This window comes from Lissotriton vulgaris, chromosome 6 (genome assembly GCF_964263255.1).
Source record: "Lissotriton vulgaris chromosome 6, aLisVul1.2, whole genome shotgun sequence".
In the NCBI taxonomy this organism is placed as follows: domain Eukaryota; kingdom Metazoa; phylum Chordata; class Amphibia; order Caudata; family Salamandridae; genus Lissotriton; species Lissotriton vulgaris.
Window position 1 is genome coordinate 594,158,187 of NC_141694.1, and position 21,896 is coordinate 594,180,082.

A 21,896-nucleotide genomic window follows, 5' to 3' on the forward strand; every position below is an offset into this window, starting at 1 on the left:
AAAATGGTTTGATAGAAAGATTCAACCGAGTGTTGAAAGAATGCATCCAACTTGCCAGCAACAATAATGATGACTGCAAAGATGCTGTTAAGGAGATGTTATGGTGTTATAGAAATACTCCCCATACAGCTACAGGAATATCTCCATTTTCCTTATTAAAGGGGCGTGTGGCTGGATCTAAAGTCAAACCCACATGGATGTCTAGAAATTGTCCAAAAGTAACTGATGGTAAGAATTTAGCAATTAAAGTTCGACAATATCAAAACAAATATGTTCAAAGCCATAATTCAAAAATCAATTGTAGTGGTAGAGCATTTAAGGTTGGTGATTGGGTACGTTCACAATTAATGGGAAATCGGAAACCTGGTTCCTCTAAATGGTCTAAACCAAAACAAATTATTTTAGTGACTGGTAACATAGTGAAATTAGATGATGGTAAACAATGGAATATAAGAAGCAAGACCTAAGTGTAAACCTGTGTGGATGAAGGATTACATCTGTTCATGATTTGGGCACTCTAATACATGATGTAAGTTTGTAGCATATATACTTGTTTTCTTTTAGGTTTTGTTTTGTTGTTTCTATAGAAAGGGAGATATGTTATATCTTTGTAATGATGTAATGTTCTATGGTCGCTGTGCTCACTGGATTCCAGAGTGTGGAATCCAGGGGGCAGTACACAGATGAACAGTTACTGAAAGAGTTGGTCCTTGGATCTCCCTGGGGTTGTTACTTTGAATAAACTACTTTTTCTACTACAATCCACTGTACTTCAAGTCATTTCACTTATCAAAAATACCTAGTGTAGCACTCTCTTACAAGCAAATAATAATGTTTCTCTACAGTTTTGCATCCTCAGACTGTTGCACCCAGCCTCAAAAAAGCCTCCACTGAATTTCTAACACAATTGACATTGGACTAAAACTTTGAATTGTTACCTTTGTTGTTCTTGCAATTGACCCTCTTCTTACTTTGCATCCGCTACACGCCTGCTCTCTCTGTGTACAGTCTAGTCCAACTCAGGTGCATGTTTGCTTTAATCCCTATTATTATATTTCTGCAAATTACCCCCACCTTATTTAAAAAGCACCGCTACTTTAAAGTCATAACCCTGTATCCCAGCAGTATCTAATCTCCGGAAGTTTATCTATTGATACTCTAACCGTTTGCATGAATTCACATACCCTCGTCCCACTAAAGATCACACCTAATTCCTGTTAATTTAATTTCCCACGTACAAACTTTTTAAATTTGTTTATTTGCATTTAAGCATAGCGCATATAAATGCCAGAAACAGCAAGTTAGTGCAAGGATTACATAGATATTATAGCGAATACATATTCGTGAATATCAGGACGAGAAAGGAAAACAAAGAAGAAGAAAGGATAAGAACTTCATAGGGGAAAAAACAATGCAGCATATGGAGGTCACCAGACATGACAATCTCTGACACCACTTCAGAGTGAGCATAAATTATTACATAAGCTAATAGGGGATAAGTTCTGTCACCTGGTCAACACTTTCCGTTGCGCATATGGCTCAATTACAACTTACAATGTCCGCCCAGCTTATCTAATTTTTCACCTGTCAACCAGATCTGCATGTGCTAATAATATTTACCCAAGAGGCATAGGTGGCGACGTGTTTTCCGTTACTTGTGCCCTGATCCATGTCACAAAAGGGCCCCAAATGTCGCGTGGCCTAGAAGCCTCAGGCATTAACTCGCAGAAGGTGATAAGCTGCTCTTGAGAGAATGTGACATCGACAATCCAGGTCTTGGCCTTTGGGTCCCTTGACCTACCCCAGTGGATAGCTACACGTTTGTTGGCCAACAACAGTAACATAGCTAGAAGACATCTAATTTCTGTTGGGGCATCTTTCGTGTAGCCCAGGAGCCCCAGCAGAGGTGATGATTCCATCAGTATCTCAAGTATTTTACTGACCACATTGAATATTTCTGACCAAATTGTGCAATCGGGGGGCAGGACCAGGCTAAGTGAAGGAAGGATGCCTGAGCAGAGTGACATCTCCAGCAGTTCATGTCTTCCCGAAGCCCCATTCGATGGAGCTGGACAGGCGTTCTATAATACATATGCAAAAACTTAAAGTGGATGAGGCGGAGTTTATAATTCGGGGATAACGCCTCCAGTTGACCACAACAGAAACCCATTGCTCCTCAGTCAAAGGTGTGGGTAACTCCTCATTCCAGCTGGCTAGGGCCTTTGTTGCTTGACCGGGCAGTGCATTGCATCGTATTATATAAGTGTGTTATCAGCATGCGCAGGTATGAATTGCTTAAAGTTTGCTCTAAGGCAGTTAATGTTTGTAGAGGAGCAGGAAAGGAGCTATTCGTCTGGCGGCAGGACACCCTTATGTGGTAATACAACAACAAATCGGAGAAGTGGGAACTGGTTTCCCCATTCTGTGACGCCTGGGATACAAAGGTGTAATTTGAATATATATCAGCGAATGTAATCATGCCAAGTCTCCCAGCTCCTGACATCTTGCCCCGGTCCGCCAGCGCTGGCATCTGGGGGTTGTACGCCAGCAGGGCAGCGGGGGCGTATAGCAGCTCCAGGCCTGCTCTGGTGTGAAGTCTGTCCCATACCCATCTCAACGTTTCAGTGGTATCAATTTAATTTTGGATCTTTTGAATTTGGCGAATATTGCCACATTCAGAGGGGTAGGAGCAGCTCTATCTAGTTCTATTGCCACATGCGGCTGAAATGGAGTAGGGTGTATCCAATAATGTAGGAACTGGGCCTGGGCAAAGTAAGCATGTAAGGGAATGTCTGGTGCGCCCAATCCTCCCTGCCTGAGTGGCAGCATGAGTAGTTCCCAAGAGATCCTCACCTGTTTCCCAGCCCAGACCAGTTAAATCATCAGGGATCTCACAGCGTTTAAGAATGACTGAGTGAGAGGGAGGTTGACAAATAAGTATAGTACTTTAGGCAGGACTATCAACTTAGCTATGGCAATTCTGCCTGCCAGTGACAACGGCAGGTGAGACCAGGCGTTAATCGTCTCCTCCAGTCAATTGATCGTTCGACCATAGTTCATCTCTCCCATAGCTCCTGTACATCACGGCTAAGCCAAACCCTCAGATACTTGACCGTACAATCAGCCCATTTTAGAGGGTAATCAAGAGTAAAGGGATCAGTACAGTCTGTCTGTCAGGGGTAACATTGTTGACCAGTTAATTTGTACACCAGATAGACCCCCGAACATGGTCAGTTCGCGAAGTATAGGGAGTGTGTTTTCTGTCAGGTTGCTGATATATTGTGTCACATCGTCTGCATATAGCAAGACTATCAGGCCCCTAGTTGTGAATCCCACCCCTCTATCAGCATGATGTTGCCGGAGTCGAGTGGCCAAGGGCTCCATAGCTATGGCAAAAAGGAGTGAGGACAGTGGACATCTTTGCTTTGTGCCCAATATGATGGGGAAGCTCTCGGACAGAAGACTGTTTACACATAGTCTGGCAGTGGGCTCGGAAAACAGGAGTTTTATTTGTTTAATGAAAGCAGGACTAATGCCTAATCTAGACAATATGGTGAACATTTACCTCCATTTTAGAGAGTCGAATGCTTTAGTTGCATCTAGCAACGCGGCCACTGCTGGCGTTTGGGGATGGGGTAATGAAGCAGGACAAAGAATGTTTGAAAATTATGCGACGTTGACCTGCCGGGGATGAAGCCGGACTGATCTGGTCTGGCAATAAGAGGGAGGAGAGGCTGCAGTCTTTGGGATATGAGTTTGGCATATCTGTCTTATTGTCTACATTTATGAGAGACAGTGCGCGATTGGAGACACGACTCGTTGGGTCTTTGCCAGGTTTTAAGAGCATTAATATCACTGCCTCACGCATAGTGGGTGGAAGGCAACCGGATTCAAGTGATTCCTGGTAGACATCCAGTAGACATGTGGCTAGTAAAGTGCCAAACGTTTCATAGAAAGATGTGATCATGCCATCTATGCCAAGGGTGGAGGGCTCGGTTCGGTGGTACTCTAGCACGCCTCGGGGGGTGGGGGGTCCGGGAGAGGGCGGAGTGGTTTTGGGCAGGTTCTGGGCAGGGGGGGTAGTGGGGGGGTAGTTGGGGTGGGGAGAGTTGGGGGGGGGCGGGGGGAGGGCTGTCCAGCAGGGGTGAAGAGTGACTCTTGGTTCAACTGGACGTGGGCTGCGGGACGGGGAGCGTGAGGGCTGAAAAGCAGCGCTGCCATTTCCCTATCACCTGGTGGCTATGTTCCAACACAGTGTTCTTCGGGGCGGCTTGTCCCCCCATGGTATTGCCGCTCAACCTCCGGGGTGTGAGCTGAATGGCTGTGTAACATGGAAGTGGGGGAATCGCGCATTCCTAGAGCGCCAAGGGAAATGGCTCGAACATACTGTATGTATCACTGATCTTGCTGCAATAAAAAGATATTTACAAAAAAAAAAATCATGCCATCTATGCCAGGGTCTTTGTCATTAGGGAGGCTATTGAATACCTGTATAATATCATCTACAGTATGAGGTTCGTCCAGGTAGTCCCTGTGTACCTATCCATAATAGTTCCAGTGAATCCAGATATGTTTGCAGATCTGTTGACATGTCTGTTTAGCTATGCAGTTCCCCCAAATAACCACCTTGAAGGGCTCTCAGAGTGTTCCCGCCGAAGATATCGATCCCTCATTCACCGCAAAGCAGTCAGTTATATCTTTCCTTATTTCCTCAAGAAAGGCTGAGTCTGATAGAGCGTGGGGGGAAGCCTCAATGTGAACGCACGTCTATGCGACGTTGGAATGTTGAGTTGCAGCAGGCAGGGGGAGTGATCAGAGAGTTTTTGGGGCAACAGATGAACATCGGTCGTCCATGCTGCCAAATCTCGGGAGATCAGCCAGTAGTCCAATCTGGACCAGGCATTATGCTACAAAGTTATGCAAGTGCCTTCTGCTCTACCGGGATTCCACTGCCTCCAGATATCTACTAGCCCATTTTCCTGTATAAGTGTATTGAGAGCCGTACTGGCTCTAGGGTGCATACTTTCTCAGCAGTTCCCTCTCTTTTTTCAGTGTGTAGGTCTGGCTCCGAGTCAGTGTGCCTGGTAAGGCTCTTATTTTCAATTGCAGCTTGGACTACTTCATGTCCGTTTTCCCCATGACTGAAGGAAAGGGCAGCTGGGTCGCAATGGGCTGAACTATCACAGGAGTGCCAGGCTGTGCCAGTTCCAATATATTTGTGTCTACAGCCCCTTTCACCGGGTAGAGTAGGTGGAAGGTAATAGTGCCGTGGTATAACTCCAGATGGTAAGCCGATTACATCTTAGGCTTCCTCTTGAGTACAAAATGGCCGCTTGATGCCAGCAGGGCTCCGCAGTGCGAAATGTGTGTACTCACACCCTGATCCCCACCTGGTTATGTTCAGATTCAGCGCCCACCAGCTACCATTTTGGCGGCACTTCTAGGGGATCTGTTTTAGCCGGGTCAGCAGCATAATTTGTGATGCGGGGGACCCCCGGGCTGGAGTCAGGCGGGCGGTGCCCGATGGCACCGCTGTCCAAGATCTTATAGTTTTGTGAAGGCGTGTTATTTACAGACGGAGCTCTCCCAGGTCGTCCTGAGCACTTCCCAAAGACAAATTGCCACAGCCTTTCTGCCTTCCCCAGGAGGAAGATGGGGGCAATAGTCCATAATCTGCCCTCGGGGAGGCAATAAGCCCACTTGGCACCAGGGATTTGGTTGTTTTTTTATACGTAGGAGTCGGGGCTGCCGAGAATGGACATGCTAATGCCCCCACCACCAAAAAGGTTTTCTGTCCCCCCAGAAGGCAGATCGGGGCAATAGCCCCTTAACTGCCCCCTGTGGGGGGGGGGGCAGAAAGCCCACCAGGCACCAGAGATATGTGTATCGGTATGCCAGTGAGAAGCCCCATAGGCAATGGTCGCTCCCTTTTTTTGGGGTAAAAATTTCTATTCCCCTGTACCCCCAAACCCATACCCACCCTAAAACAAGAAAGAAACTCCATTACTTACCTTATAATGCGTTGTAATAGCATGCATTGTAATGGTATGCGTTGTAATGTCATTTGAGATGTCATCAGTGATGTCATCAGTGATGTCACTGACCATGTCATGAATGATGTAATATGTGACATGATCAGCAGTGGATTGCGGGTGCGCGATATATAGTTAGTGCAACTAACTATATATATGCAAATTTCAATGGTTTTGTGTGAGTAAAATAAGGTTTTGTAAATGCTAATTCCTAACTATATATGGTCTATAACCTATGATTTTTCAGTGAATTTTCAAGGTTTTGTAAATGCTAATTCCTAACTATATATGGTCTATAACCTATGGTTTTTTCAGTGAATTTCAATGGTTTTTTAATAGCAAATATCAAAAGCTGTAAAATGTATTCTTCTTTTAAAGGAAAAATATATTTTATATGTATTTAATATAATTTTTTTATGTATATAAATTTTTTGAGGGAACAAATTTATCAACTATCATGCTGAAGAAGACTGTGGGGAAAAAAACCAAAGAGGAGGACTAAGAGGAACGAACAATCAGTTCAAAAATACAATTGCATTAAAGCATGAAGTGCTTTTCCACACATTTACATTTAAATAACCCATATTAGAACATACAAAATATCTACAGAGGAGACGGTGTACATTGAATTTTAGACTCTTCATTGGTACCTACATGTTGGTACTTACATCACCCACACAACACAACAGCTCTATTCAGAGCTACCCTACCTCAAAGCACTCTAAAATATTATTTTACTATTTCCCTTGGTTTTCTCTTGTTACGCTTTCCGGAACGCTACCCGGTGCGCGGACCGGGCGCTAACCGTGCGATAAATTTGAAAAAAAAAGTTATTTTTCTTTACATATATGGGCCTCCTCAGCCACCCTCAGAAAACCTAGGGAGTCAGGATATGTCTCCCGTGCCAATTGATAGAAAGAAGAGCATCCAGGCAAAAACAATGTAGACAGCTGGCAACTTATTATTATAGTAAATATGAACACAAGCAAAAGAAAGATTTTTCAAACAACAAATATAGTTATACATAAAATTTAATCACATTAGTAAAAATTGATAGACATGTTCAATCAAATACAAAAAGTTATATAAAAGTAATAAAATGAGAGTACAGTATTCAAGTTATTGTAATCTCTAGTTTCAAGGGAAAGGTTAAAATATATATGATGGTTCCCACGGCTGATTGTCAAAGTAGATGTTTTTTCAGTGTCAACGCGTTTCGACGCAAACAATGCGTCTTCATCAGGACAACATCAGCTTTATTCTATAATTAAAAAAATAATATTTTTTAGAATCCTTTCGCTTGTATTCAGACAATTAAATCTTTCTTTAAAATATGATGGTTATAATCAAATAAAGAAGCCAGACAATTCTTACAACAGACACATATTTGACCGCAAAATAAGGACACAAAAAATCATAAACCAATGCAAGCATTATGCAACACTGTTATCGTATCTTTGGGGGTTCAGATCCCTTTTGCAAAAACATAAAATGGTATACATTATTTATCTTTTTTTTCCCCCTTTCCAGGGAGAGAACATCGCTAAGCATTTTAGTTTATGGCAATTAAGTATTGCTAACTAATACATTTACAAGACTTTAAAAATGGAAAAGAAGAAAAAGGGTTAATGAGTCAAGAATAGGACAGAAAAAGACAAGCAAGTATTCTAGATTTCATTTCATTTATGTTTTGATAAACTGTACAAAACAGCTTATATCACTCCTTTATCTAGTCAAAGCGCAGACTTTATAGAGAGTGTCTACACCTTTTTCTAATTGTACACACCACTCGTAATTCCCGTTGACAGAGTTTTAACCTACTTGTATATTATACAGAAACTGCACATTATTGGCTGTGTTCTTCTCTATTTTTGACCTTCAAAAGAGAGATTTGTTATGTATCTACACATAGTAAATATATGGAGGGTATATGTCTACTTAGTCTTGCTGAATTGAGGGCCAGTTAATCTACTAAATCTTTATGTACTCGAGGCCAGATATAACACTCAAAATGAAAGAAGTGCCATAGAGAAGACGTACCTATTGATACTTCCTATCCGTTTTTTTCAGATTAAATTGATTCCAAATTTGCCAAAATAAACACGGAATTCTCGTTTCGTCTTTGCTATCTATAAAGAGGAGATATTACAATAGATGTATGCATGGGTTTATTTCATACTCATGATTATATGTCTGACTGTTCCCTATTTCAAAGTTACCTGTATTTCAGATTTCAAACATATGGTATAGCTCAGGCAATTACATCCTCATTTTGAAGGTGACCACTACCTTGTCGATTCTGTAGGAATAAGAATTTGGTTTGTGGGTATCGACATATGTCTGCAGATTCGACTATGTCAAGGTTAAGAGCTACAGAGTCCTACAGTCTTACCTGAAACAGTTAAAATAAAGTCGTAAAAATGACATCAGAGGATTCAGAAATAAATATAATTAAGGATGGTGCAACACACGACGGGCCGTGTCATTGTGACATCGATTATCCTGTCAGTCAGAAAAACGAGAGCAGTTATTAAAACGTCAAATAGTTACAAATTGGGCTCCAAAGTAACTCAGAATTTTAGTAGCTATACGTACTTGAAATTGACAGGCTCTGTTTGATCGTGTTGAAAATTCACGAAAAACAGCAGTGCGAGTGAACGTTACGCCAGAGGTATATTGTTATCCAGCGGAACCAAAGTTCAATATTCAAATGGGGTCTGCAAAGAAAATGCAGCATGTGAGACGCATATATTTTCTTTAAAAATATGCTTACTACGGTCCGCTATAGATTAGGCATAAAAAAGGGGGCGTTTAAATATACGCTGACATTGTGCAGGTTATTGTGAACACCTGAAAGTTAATTGTACCCAAAATATGCTTCCTCCGGTTCGCAACTGAATAGACATACAGCCGGCGTCTGAATACACCCCGACAAAGAACAGGTTTTAACATCACCTAGAGGTTAAATGTGTCCGATTGAAATTGTGTATCAACCGAAAAAGTGACACAAAATAACAAGGGATACTTGAAACGATCCGTTACTGACATCGGCTATCGCGTCAAAGGGAAACGTACCTGGTTCAGGATTACAGACGAGCGTGGTCAATGGCGGCAACTCAGCTCGCACCGCGGAAAGGAGATAAGAAATGAAGACCAATTGGTCTATATATAGGGACTTCTAATAGGTAGTAAGGACTAGCTCCTCCTATTTTTAAAGATATACGTCGCTACTATTGCGATGGTGCAGAAATGCACGCAAGCACAGTGAAAAAAATATGTAGGCGGATGAAAAAAAGTAATTCAATAATGTTTATTTAGAATCCTCTAGGGACCCGAAAAAAAGGTGTTCCACGACTAAGATAGGATTACAGTATTATCGGACTTAGTAAACAGAAAACTGAAGTACCCATGGGAGAATGTAAAAGATGGTATATATACAGAGTTCTTTAAGTAATGGCATTTTCCCACGGGATATCAAGATTTAGTCCCTGATTAAAGGTACCAAGGGTAAAAATCCAATACACTTCCTTTTTCTTTCGTATTTTCTCACCGCCTCTCTCCTCTGGTGTGTGGATTTTCTCTAAAATGCACCATTTCATTTCTAATGGTGAATGTTTATACTCCATAAAATGGCTGACCATGGGTGCCAAGTGTTTCTTTGTTTTAATTGCGGATCTATGCTCTGTCAGACGTGTTTTTATTTTTCGCGCTGTCTCACCTACGTAACCTAAATTGCAAGGGCATACAATTAAATAGATTACATTACAAGTATTGCAGGTACATAGTTCCCTGGCTTCAATGGTGACCCCATTGAAGGTCACGGTTTCACCTGTAATGATGGAATTACAAGATTGGCATGATCCACATCGTGATGTCCCTTTAACTCCGTTTTTACCAACTATCGATTTCTGTACGAACGGAGTATTTGTAGATTTAGAGTAGCGAGATCGGACAATTAGGTCTTTCAGATTCCTGTTGCGCCGATGGGCGAACATGGGTTTTGCCAGTTTATTTTTGTCTTGATTTATATTGAGTAAGTGCCAATTTGCATTGATTACTTGTCTAATAGTAGCATTTAATGTAGAATGTCTGGTAATACAGATAAGTTTCTGTTCTTCTTTTTGTTTTTGACTTTGTAACAGAGAGTCGCGATCAAAAAAACGCGCCCTTTTGTAGGCTTCCCTTACCAGCCGGTGAGGGTACCCTCGTTCCAAGAATTTTTTCTTCATTGCAGTTGATTGCGTATCGTAGTCTTTAAGATTGGTGCAATTGCGCCGTACCCTTAGGAATTGTGAAAAAGGTATACTGTCCTTTTGGCACCTGGGGTGGTAACTTTTAAAATGTAGCAAGGTATTTCTCGCAGTTGGTTTAGTATATAAATCAACTTCCAGGTGCCCATCATTATTGCATCTGATGTATATATCCAAGAACTCGACCCTCCATCTATCAGTATGGGCAGTAAAGTGTAGATTACTGTCAGTCAGATTCAGCCATGTTAGAAAATCTTCCAGAGTCTGTTCCCCATCGGTCCATACAAAAAAGATGTCGTCGATGTAACAATACCAATGGGAGACAGACTCGTAGAAGGGGGCAATTTCATTATAGATAAATCTAGATTCAAAGAGTGACATATAGATGTTTGCTATGGAGGGTGCCATGGAAGCCCCCATGCTTACACCCTTAGTCTGTAAATATAAATTATCTCCGAACTCAAAGACATTCTCCTTCAGTGTTAGTGTCAAGCATTCTTCAATAAAAGGTTTAGAGCAGGGGATATTATGTACAAAATGGTTTTCTGGCGCTCATTTAAATCAAAACACGAGTGAGTCGCTTTTGTGAGTGGGTCAGTCCACCTTAGTTTGTTTATGCATGCAGTTACCTGCAGAAGTTGCTGATGGGATAACATACCATCACCGCCCCTTGACATATGAAGTTACCTGTAGTTTATTGCTGAGGTTATTCAATGGAAAGGGTTACCTTCTATACTATTACTCAAATCAGGACTTGGTTTTTCAGAAGTTCCTGTGTTGAAGCATTTGAATCTTCAGCCTGATGCTAAAAACATGGAGATAGTGGGACATTTCATTAGACCCACCATGGCATTAGACAATGCTCATGCACACATAATTTAACTTGTTCCTTAACACGTGTAGATAATAAATTCATAGCTTCAGTAGGAAGATAGCCGAAGAGAAATATTAGCTAAAGCAGCAAATCATTAAAAAGTACCTCAATGGGCTAAAGAGGAAAGTGAGCGTAGGCTAGTGGGAAATTTAGCAGCATTAGCTTTAAATTGGCAACACAAAGGGAAATTATACATATTCATTAGAAAATCCACAACTGACGCAAATGATGTGGGAAATAGTGAGCGTAATCATACCTTTGAAGTTCATGGAAATTGGGGGTTATACTTGGATGGACAAGATCCTGCTTTTTCTGGAATTTTTTACATTTGTGGGCACAATGCATGTCATAGGTTACCTAGAGATGGTAAAGGGAGTGTTACATGGGAATAGTTTTTCCAAACATCTATCATGTGGGACAACTTGATGATCCAACATGGAAACAACATGTGAGAACAAAGAAAGGTGCTAGTGAAATTGTAGGAGATATCTTTGCTGCTCTAATACCATCTGTGGGAGTGATGCTAAATTTGCACACGATTAGAAAGCTTTCTACTGTAGTTAATACGTTGTCTACTAGTACAGCTGGGGGATTTTTAGTAATGGATACTGAAATGGTTGCAATCACATCCATGGTTTTGCAGAATAGACTTGCATTAGACGTCCTTCTCGCAAAAGTGGGCAGAGTCTATCGGATGTTATAAGTTCAACAATGCTGTACTTACATTCAAGCCGAAAGTAAGGATTTGAAAAATTACATTAAAAACATTACTGACTTAAAGTGAGATTTGAAAGGTTAGAAGCAACAGCTGCTTGGGAAGCAATGGGGAATTGATTTTCTGCAGGCAGATGGTTTGAAAACTGAGGAAGAGGAATTTTTAAAGCATTTTGAAACCCTTAGAGATAATTGCTCTTTGCGGATTATTCTTGTTTGTGATCTATAAAGAATATTAACGTGCACAAGTGAAAAAGGGACTGAGGAGGAAAAGAGCAGACATAGAACTGGAAGATAGGCAAAGCAAAGACATGAAATTCTTGGAGGAATCCAGAAGAAAAATAATGAAAGCAACCAGATTGTGATTTGTTCATCAGATACGAAATACCTATTTTGATGTGATGGCTTGATTCGCCATCAGAGGGGGGATTGGTGCAGCATAATTTAGGATCCACCTATACACATCACGAATTCTTAACATAAACATGCTTTTAATACATGTTTCTGTGTGATCTAATGACTAAAGTGACATGTTGCATCACTAAAAGTGCATTCACTGTAGGATTGGAGAATGTATTCAGTCCCTTTGTGCCTTAACCATATTAAATGAGCAATTATTTGAAGACTTGATAAATAAACCATCCTTACTTATTAGACACACCTTTCCATTTTCCTTTTTTTCTTGCATTATTCTATTTTTCTCCTTTATTGAGTTTCCCTAACTTTTGAGATTTTTCATTTTAGATAAAACCATCCTCTTTAGTTTGGATTTTAACCTAGATGGTTTTAGATGTGCCTATTTATAGAAAAGAGAACCAGAAACTCTTCTCCGAGCATCAAATCTTGCTATTGATCATTTGTATTTCTTTGACTGAACTTCTTGTTTGCCTAATATTGGTACCCCTACATTTCTTTAGGAGGTCGGTTTTCCCAGTTGTTATTCTGTAACTTTACAGCATGGTGCTGAGATTTGTGTACCTTAACTTGACTGCTAATTTGTAATAAATCTTCTAAACTACAGTTACTGATTCCTGGCCCTTATTGTGTTGCCAAATGGGTTATACTGTTTATTAAAATTTGATTAATCTAATGTTAACTCCCATCACCTTGCAGACGACTAGAAAGGTCCATCGGAGGACAAATGATACAAGGTTTGGCCCAGAGCATGGGGCAACTGGCCTGCATATCCATCAGCATTCCGCACAAGTCATGGTGTTAGGTTTTAGCGGAGTGCCTGCTACCCAAGTCAAGTTGGGACTGTTTTGCCCAAGCTGCAACATCAGACCCAAGGGAGTTATAGTGCATTCCACCTCTCACAGACAGCATCATAGCAGAGAGTCTCAGCAACTGGAATCATATGAGGCGTGCCTGCAAGTTTTTTCTGCTGTACCGCAGGCTTGGGATTCTGCACTTACCACCGTAGAGAGCCAGAGTATATATCAAGCAGTCAGACCAGATGGACCTCTCCCAGATCAGAAATATAATTTATCCTTATGTAGGACTCGATTTTTGGAGGGCAAAGAGGATCTTAACAGCAGGATTTCCGGAGGATCATTGAGTGTGGAGACACTCAATGAAACATCCCTCAGACCCTCTTACCACACCAGCCCTCTCCAGTAAATATAGGTCAATGCTGGTGCTTCAGCTGCACATTCAGCACCTCTGATGAGCCAGTATGCTGAGTGGGGTGTTGCAGGCCTTTGATCACTGCGTCCTATCTGATGTGCAGGAAATATATTCATGCCACGCTGGGCAGCACACCAGAAGCATAGCTGCCAACTTGCTTGCCACCCAATGTCAAGCAAAATGCACACAAATGATAGGTGGAATGCGGAGCAAATAAAACATTCACCCCCCAGTCAAGAGATCTGGGTTAAATCCATCATTCTTTTGCTCAACATGCCACCCCAGTATAGACCCAGCCATATGCAAATCAGTCTCGGCCCTGCTCCTCATGGGAATAGTCCAGCCCAAACTTCCAAGCTAGGTCCTCCCTGGACCAGAAACAAGCATCCTGGGACCAGTTTCAGGGTATCACCCCTCATCAGCCAGGCTAGCTTGCATCCAGTGGCACAGTGAACCCGAGACTCACGTCTGGAGGAAAAACCCACAAAGGAGGAAAACGTGCTACGCAGTCTTGTGGCTCTTATTTAAAGATAAAGAATAATGTGCACAGATGTAACAAAGATACTGATTAATGAAGCTTGTGTTCGATTTTCTCAGAGCATAATCTTGCGACACTGCAAGAATTCCAAGTGTTCAAAAGGTTGTTGATTGCCATGGGATGGGAAACACGTCTTTGGTTCTGAAAGCAGTGCTTAATTTGAGCCCGTGGCTTCTGGTACTTCATTCTCAACACCGGTGCTTGTGTCAGTCTGCTACATGGTGGTGCTGCCTGTCTATTTTGGAGATTAACACAACAGCTGCTTATTAATTCAATATAGATTGAAAATGACTGTTACCTGCCGCCTAAGCCATTCTTATAGCTTTGGGGGCCTGGAATTATCTGAGTTGTTACAGTTACAGGAGTGTGATGGTTAGTAGTTGTGTTGGTACACTTATTGGCAGTGCACATAGTTGCAATGTGTGGTGCCCTGGCACTTCTAAGCACTGGTTTGACGTGTCTGATGAACAGAAGATGTTCATGTTTTCTAACCCAGGTGCAGTGTGGACTTTCTTGACTCGAGAGGAGAGAAGATGTTGCCCCACTGAAGTAAGATTATGAGACCTTTCCTGGCTGTTAAATGTGTACTTAAGCTATTAATATTTTTGGGCTTAGTATGAAGTGGCCCCTTCTATTTATATTTCAGAGGAGATAAGGGTGATTTTGGTAACTGTATCCTGAGTTGATGTACTGGGGCTCCTTTTACTTGCCCCGCCATCTTTAATTCTTCTCTCTCCCTTTCTAACTCCCAGGTGAGCTTCTGGATTCTTCCATTCCTGTGTTACCTCTGCTTATTATTTGGCAGAGGCATTGATCTGAGCATTTGATGGTTTAACGACTATGTTGAATGCGATTCTGTAGTTGTTATCTTCTAATGTAAACAAAGTGCACTTTTATCTGTCAAGAGAGACAGGAAGTGGATGCTTCTCTCCTATGAATTACCAAGAGGAAGTCTACTACCTGTGTGTACTAGAGAAGGTGCAGTCTTTGCACTCCGAACTTCCCTCACACTGCTTTCTCTTGACCTTGAGTGACCTCATGAATCTGCCACAGAGCTTCTGTGTGACCTCCAGAACCTCTCGTCTACATTTGCAGAGTTCTGTCTTCGCAACCCCGAGCAGCAGTGGGTCCGCCAGCTTCTAGTCAGTGCCGGACTGGCCATAGCCGGCCCCGGGCGTTTCCCCGGTAGGCCGCTAGGGTGGGGGCCAGTTTTGGGCCCCTGGGGTGCCTTTCTTGTTACTGGGGGTTGGCAATGTCGGACCCCGGTAACAAAATCGGCCGAAACCGGCTGTCGCAAACTGCTCACTTGCACTCCCCCGACCCCAGGGGGGGCCAGCTGAGCAGTTGGCCAGGGCCGGTTTCTGTTCTCAGTCCGGCCCTGCTTCTAGCCATGTGTGTGTGCGCGCTGTTGCTCTCTCTTTCTGTCTCGGGTTTATGCCTTGCAAACGAAAACACCTTCTACTGAGCTGGTCTCTTCCTGTGCAGTCATGCTGGAGTTGTAGAGCTGCAACTCTAGCAGAGCGTTTCGCGACAGACTAAAGCACATACAGCCAGATTCATCAAGCGAAATGCGCTTGCAAAAGGGCCAGATTCTGAGAATCTGGCCCTTTGCGAGTGCAATTTTTGCATTTGGATTCATCATCCCAAATGCAAAATTCGCTAATAAAGAATTCGCATATTTGCGAGGATTAGCATTTAAGGAATCTCTATTAGAGATTCCTTAAATGCTATTCATGAAGCATTTAAAAATTGCGAATTCTCAATTTAGGAGCGCTATTTACCACGAAGTCAAACCTCGTGGTAAATAGCAAAAACTTAGAATAATGCTTTAAAATGCATTTTTCTAAGTTGCATGTTACACACACACATGTCATTTGGACATGTGTGTGCACAACATCAGTGTAAATTCACATTTCAGGGGTGCTACAGGGTGTCCTTTGGACACCCCTGCACCCTTGAAATCGCATCTTATTTGCGATTAGCAAATTGCTAATCGCAAATAAGGAATAAGTCCCCATTCATTCCTATGGGCCTTAGGCCCATAGGAATGAATGGGGACTTATTCCTTATTTGCGATTAGCAATTTGCTAATCGCAAATAAGGAGGCTGTAGGAATTGCAATTTTTTTTGCGATTTCTACATGAATCCCGATTTTCAAGTCCTTAATAGCGATTCCTTAATAATCGCTATTAAGGACTCGCAAATCGGGACTTTGATGAATCTAGCTGATAGTCTTTCATTCACAGTATATTCCATGATCAGGGCCAGCTTCTGGGGTTAATTGATTGATGGCTCAGCTGCCAAAAATCCAGATCTTACTCCAACAAGGTGTATCGGCTCAGATGAACTACCTGTTCAAGCAAAGGTAATGCTCATTGTTGGTCACAGGACATGATTTGTGACCTATGTTCCAGCCTATGTTTGATGTTCATTATCTAAATAGTAATACGCGTTTTTGTCTCTTTCCTTTGTTGTGTTCCATTTATTTTTGAGTGTTTTGATTTCTGAAACAGAACCAGGAGCCTCCAAATATAGTCTGCATCCCTCTACATATAAATTGACTGTAACCAAATCTAACACACAGGCAGGCCGCCCCCACAGTCTAAGAGTTCAGCCCCCCACACAGGGCCTACATCCCCTATATTATACCTGTGCCTCCACACTTGCTTCATCTGCAGAGCCGTCAAGTCAATCACAGAACTGTCAGACTCCCTTCATCTTCCGGCACACACACACACACAGCATGGCTACCACACACCTACCTAGCCTTCATCAGGGATTACATTACTGGTACACCGACAGAAATACACTTAACAAAAGCACAAAAGCCCATTTAAATTCTATGCAATATTTAATGCAGATCAACTACTTAATTACAGTGGTGAGCTTACATCTTCTGTACAGCATGTTTCACCATGAGTGTTGTACATGTTTCACTAAGGTTACAAATGTGTGTTTTGACATTTCAGACAAAATGTTCAACGTAAGTCATTCAAGGTTCTCTTTTGCAATCGTGTAATAGAAGCAACAATGATATAAGTACGTGAGCTAAATATTTGATTCATATTGTAGACGTATATAGTGCTCACTACCTCTGAGAAGACACTGAAGAACGTATGACATCAACAAGTGGGTACATCTCATTTCTGACAGGGCCACCTGGGGTACTTCGTGTTGAATAATTCAGGGATACCATGGTAGGATGTAATGTATGCATGATTGTGTCTTTGCCTGTTTATGTCAATGGTGGCGTCACATTTCCCTTAGTCTTTCAATGCATTAGTTATAATAGATGACATCATTGATCCAAGCATTGTAGTTGCAGACTTTGGTGTACAGAGGTGGGAGGCCTTTTGAGGCGCAGGCGTACCCCCAAGAGACAACTCCCTGAAGCTGTCCGTTGCACACCAGGGGTCCTCCAGAGTCACCCTGCAACACAAACAGAAATATTGTACCTTATAAAACGACATGTTTCAACAAGTTTCTTAATATTTCAAAAATGCAGTCATCTGAGATACCTAAATTCTCTGTTCATGGCTTTTATTAACTAATGTAGACATCAGTCAAATCTGGTCGATATCACTACCAATGCATTCTCTAAAAACTATACATTTTAGCCAGATGCAGGCACTTTCGCTCCAACGTACCCGCAATTGTCTGGGTTGCCCAAAAGAAAAGCTGAAATTGATCAGGTTAGAGGTCCTCATGCTTACAAGCTGAAGACACCATTTTCATATGCATATTTATAGCATTATTGCGGAGGGCTGCATAATTCGCAGGTGTTGCAGACACACACAGCCCTCTGGTCTTAAAGGAAGTCTTTTGTGCGTGCAGTAAGTGTTTATCTATTCCAGTATTCCATAAGACTAGAAATGGCAGAGCACATCCCATATCCTGACCTACACAAAAGAGCGCTTTATGGCGCACGTTGCCTGGCTCTCAGTAAGCGTTTTATATGTCAAGCCTTCAAGATAAAACATGTACCTGCAGAGATGGAACCGGTACCACCTGTCCAATGTAAAGCAGATTAAGGCGTTTTCTTAATTCTTTTTCCTGTGCCCAAACGAGTGCCTCTGATGGCAAATCTATCCACTCGTGCACCCATTGCAAAAAAGGCCCCGTTGCGAATCAATCTCTTGTGCTCTATGGATCTTCCATGCGCTCCTATGCTGCTTTCTTGAGCTCTCGCTAGTCAGATAAACCTCCGTGGCTCCTCAGATGTCCATGTTTGCCCCCAAGACTGCTGCAGTTGGTCACACAGAAGCTATCACAACATTAGAAGCTGTTTTGGTTTGTGCTGGCTTCCATTGCACTCTTGCACTTCCAGTCAGTATACAGGGTTTGGACGCAGTCACTGTTTTAGAGGAGCCGCAAGGCATACTGGGATCGTGACGCAGGCTGCGTCTCCTCTATGCAGCCAATGAGGCCTGGAGACACCCTGTTTCACTTTGGTCCTCAATGGATGAAGTACGTAGCTACCTGATAAGGTGCAACAGCATGTAGTGCGAGTTAGGAAAGAGCGGGAAAACCTATTCACCACACAAAATACCAAACTATTGGCCTTGGTAATGTTTATCTTACAGTGCCATACAAATGCTTTGCACATGCCAGTTAAAGTCTAAACGGGTTTAATAACAAGAGGAATATATACTGTGTATCATGATTTTTTTGGGCCAAAGGGTCCTCCACAAAGCATCTAAAGCAAGGTAGCGTGGGTCAGAGAAAGACAAGCGGGACCAGTCAGGGCCCACAGGGAACCCGCACAGAGGCGGGAGAGGGACCAAGGTCGCAGGACAGAAGCCTGCGAAAATGCCGTGCTATGATTGGAGCGCATTATTCAAAATGGGGGCTGCCCAATAGGTGACCAGAGGGCGGCCAAAGGATTAGGGTAAAAAGAGGGCAGAGGGCCCCCATGAAACACAAAGAAGAAACAACTGACCTCATTATAGTTAGTCTGACTGTCAAAGAAAGCCATAGACGCGCTCTTGCAGGTCTAAGACCTCGCTGTATGTCAGAATATTGTCTAAAGAACATTGTCTGACAAAGTCATTGCCCTGAATAATCTCACTTACACATTTTTTGGTCCATTGGCCACACTCACCTTAAGCAACATTTGTGTATAGATTTTTAATTGAATGTAATACAGCTGTCTTAATTAAGAATGAGGCACCCTACATGACTACACCATGAAATGGTGAAAGACTTAGAAAGAGGTGGAAGCGATACATGGAAATAACGGAACAAGCATACAAAGTGTCCCACATTAAGGTTTGGTCATAGCCTTCACGCTAAATTCTGACAAGCCTGCAATTGGTTTTGATATTAAGATCCCATTGCTTTTATGCAGTTTTACTGGTGCCACTGGCTGTATTTTCTGTGGGACAGCATTAGTCTAGTGTGTTTGGGGTTTGTGTGTAAGTATGTATGGTGCTGGCTTGATTGTGTAACATCAGCTTGGCAGGATGATGTCTCTGACATCATATTAGAATATTCGGAGAAGAGTTGCAACTGGAAGATGCATGTGCGGTGTAGGCCTTCTACAATGCTCTCAGGTATTATCTTGAAGAGCCATTGAACCTGTAGAAGATCCCAGAGCAGTAACAGTTAAAACATGGCCTTCATCAGCTCTCTTCCCCTGTGCTGGCCCACAAACAGACTGCCTAGCACCACACACAACCTTTCCACCATGTTGCAAAGGTGTACCCAGTGCTTAATTTGAGCCAGTGGTTTCCGTTACTCAGCACCGGCCCTTAATCATCAACATCAGCGGTATTCATGAGACCCAGTTAAGGACACATTCATTTACGGGGATTTGAAGTGATTTGCCCAGAATCTCAGGATGTTGAACCAACGCTGATACTTGAATTTGGTTCCACAGCTCCGAAGTCGGCAGATCTGGCCATTACGCCTCATCCTCTCCCCACTTTCATGGTTAGTAGTTGGTTCTGTTTTAGCAAGCGCCAACAGGAGAAATAGGCTGGTGCATGCTGCCTATTGACGAAAGCCCTGGCACTTATTTATTTTACAAATCAACCATTGGGTGTGCCCTTACAGTCTAGTACAGGGTTTAATCTAGAAGCATAGCCTTCCAGTACAAAATTAAATGCCTAGACAAATTGAATTGAATTGAATTGAATGTGGGTGTGTAGAGCGCATAGTAACCCGGAAGCATCCCAGCGCTAAAAACCAAGACAGAGATACCAGAGGGGGAGACAGGGAGAATAGGGGGGGGGGGTCAAGGAAAAAGGTGGGTTTTCAGGCGTTTCCGAAATCGGAGATGGCAAGGTTCGCTCCTGAGTTTAAAAGGAAGGGAGTTCCACAGTTTGGCTGTAGTAACCGAGAATCGCCGTCCTCCTGTACGTGCCTTTTTAACTCTGGGCACTGCGACTAGGCGTTCGTGATCTGAGCGCAGTGGTCTGTTGGCTTTGTAGGGCACGACTAGGTTTTTAAGGATGGGGGGTCCCTGTCCTGTAGTAGTTTGTGTGCCAAACAAAGGGATTTAAACTTTATCCTTTCTCGTATTGGGAGCCAGTGCAGCAGTTTAAGTGCTGGTTTGGCTGATGTTCTGGCTGGGGTGTCCGTGAGAAGCCGTGCTGCGGCGTTCTGGATCTGTTGGAGCTTGTTGAGGGTGGATTCCGGTGCTCTAAGGAAGATGACGTTACTATGATCCAGTCTGGACAGTATCAGTCCTTGGATGAGCAGCTTGAGGGAGGTCTGCGGGAGGAGGGGTAGGACTTTCCGAGCCGATCGGAGGAGGCCGAAGAAGGCTCCCGCTATTTTTTTGGCTTGGGTCTTAAAGGATAGGTCCTTTTCCATCCAGACCCTCAGACTTTTGATCTCCTTTTTTGGAGATGGGGGCTCCCCCAGACAGGCGGGCCAGATGTTCGGAGGGAGGGTGGATCCTTTGTGCCCTAGTAGCATGATCTCGGTCTTAGACCCGTTTAGTTTTAGGGAGGATTCGCCCATCCAAGTGAATATTTTTGATAGGCAGGTGTGGAGAGTGCCCGGCCCTTGGTCAGGTTGAGATAGGGAAACGACAAGTTGGGTGTCGTCGGTGTAGCTCACGATTTTGACTCCGAACGGGGCGACCACCTCCTCCAGTGGGGACATGTACACATTGAATAATGTTGGGCTAAGGGAGGAGCCCTGTGGTACCCGGCACTGGAGGGGAATTGCTGCTGATCGGGTGTTACTCTCCCAGACCTGGAAGGTGTGATTGCTCAGAAATGACGTGAGCCAGGACAAGGCCGTTCCTACCACCCCTATGTCAGTCAGACGCTGGATGAGGACCTGGTGGTTAACAGTGTCGAAGGCCGCACTGAGGTCCAGGAGGATCACTGCCACTGATCCTCCTAAATCCAGAATGCATCTGGCCTCCTCAACTACTGCCAAGAGGGCGGTGTCCGTACCCTGTCCAGGGCGAAAGCCAGTCTGCGAGTTCCAGAGCAGGCCGTTGGATTCCAGGAAGTGGGATAGTTTTTTATTGACTAGCCTTTCCGTGACCTTGCCGATTCCGGGGAGTAGGGAGAATGGCCTATAATTGGCCAAATCAGCTGGGTCTAGGAGCGGCTTTTTAAGAAGGGCTTTGACAATGGCTCTCTTCCATCCAGGAGGAACCACTCCCTGAAGCAACGAGGTGTTAATAAAGTCGGTAACAGGTGTGTCGATGGTGGGTGCAATCATTTTTAGGATACGCATGGGTATCGGGTCGCTAGGGGAGCCACTTTTAATGATGGCCAAAGTTTTGAGTACTTCGTCCACTGACACCGGACCAAAAGTATCCAGGTGGATGGCTGGTTTGGCTGGTTGACAGTTTGGGTCTGTTCTGTTGATTTGGGGCAGGGTGGTTAAAATATTTAGAA

At 43.2% G+C, this 21,896-nt stretch overlaps 1 protein-coding gene across 1 annotated transcript in view; it reads right to left on the reverse strand.

Annotated features, from left to right (window-relative positions):
- Window positions 1-16,926: 16,926 nt before the first annotated feature.
- LOC147707745 (trypsin I-P1-like) overlaps window positions 16,927-21,896 on the reverse strand; it is a 37,725-nt gene continuing 32,755 nt past the window's right edge. The window contains exon 5 of the mRNA XM_086925239.1: window positions 16,927-17,463. Coding sequence (XP_086781365.1) covers window positions 17,314-17,463 — 150 coding nt within the window. The 3' untranslated portion in view covers window positions 16,927-17,313. The remainder of the gene's footprint in view (window positions 17,464-21,896) is intronic.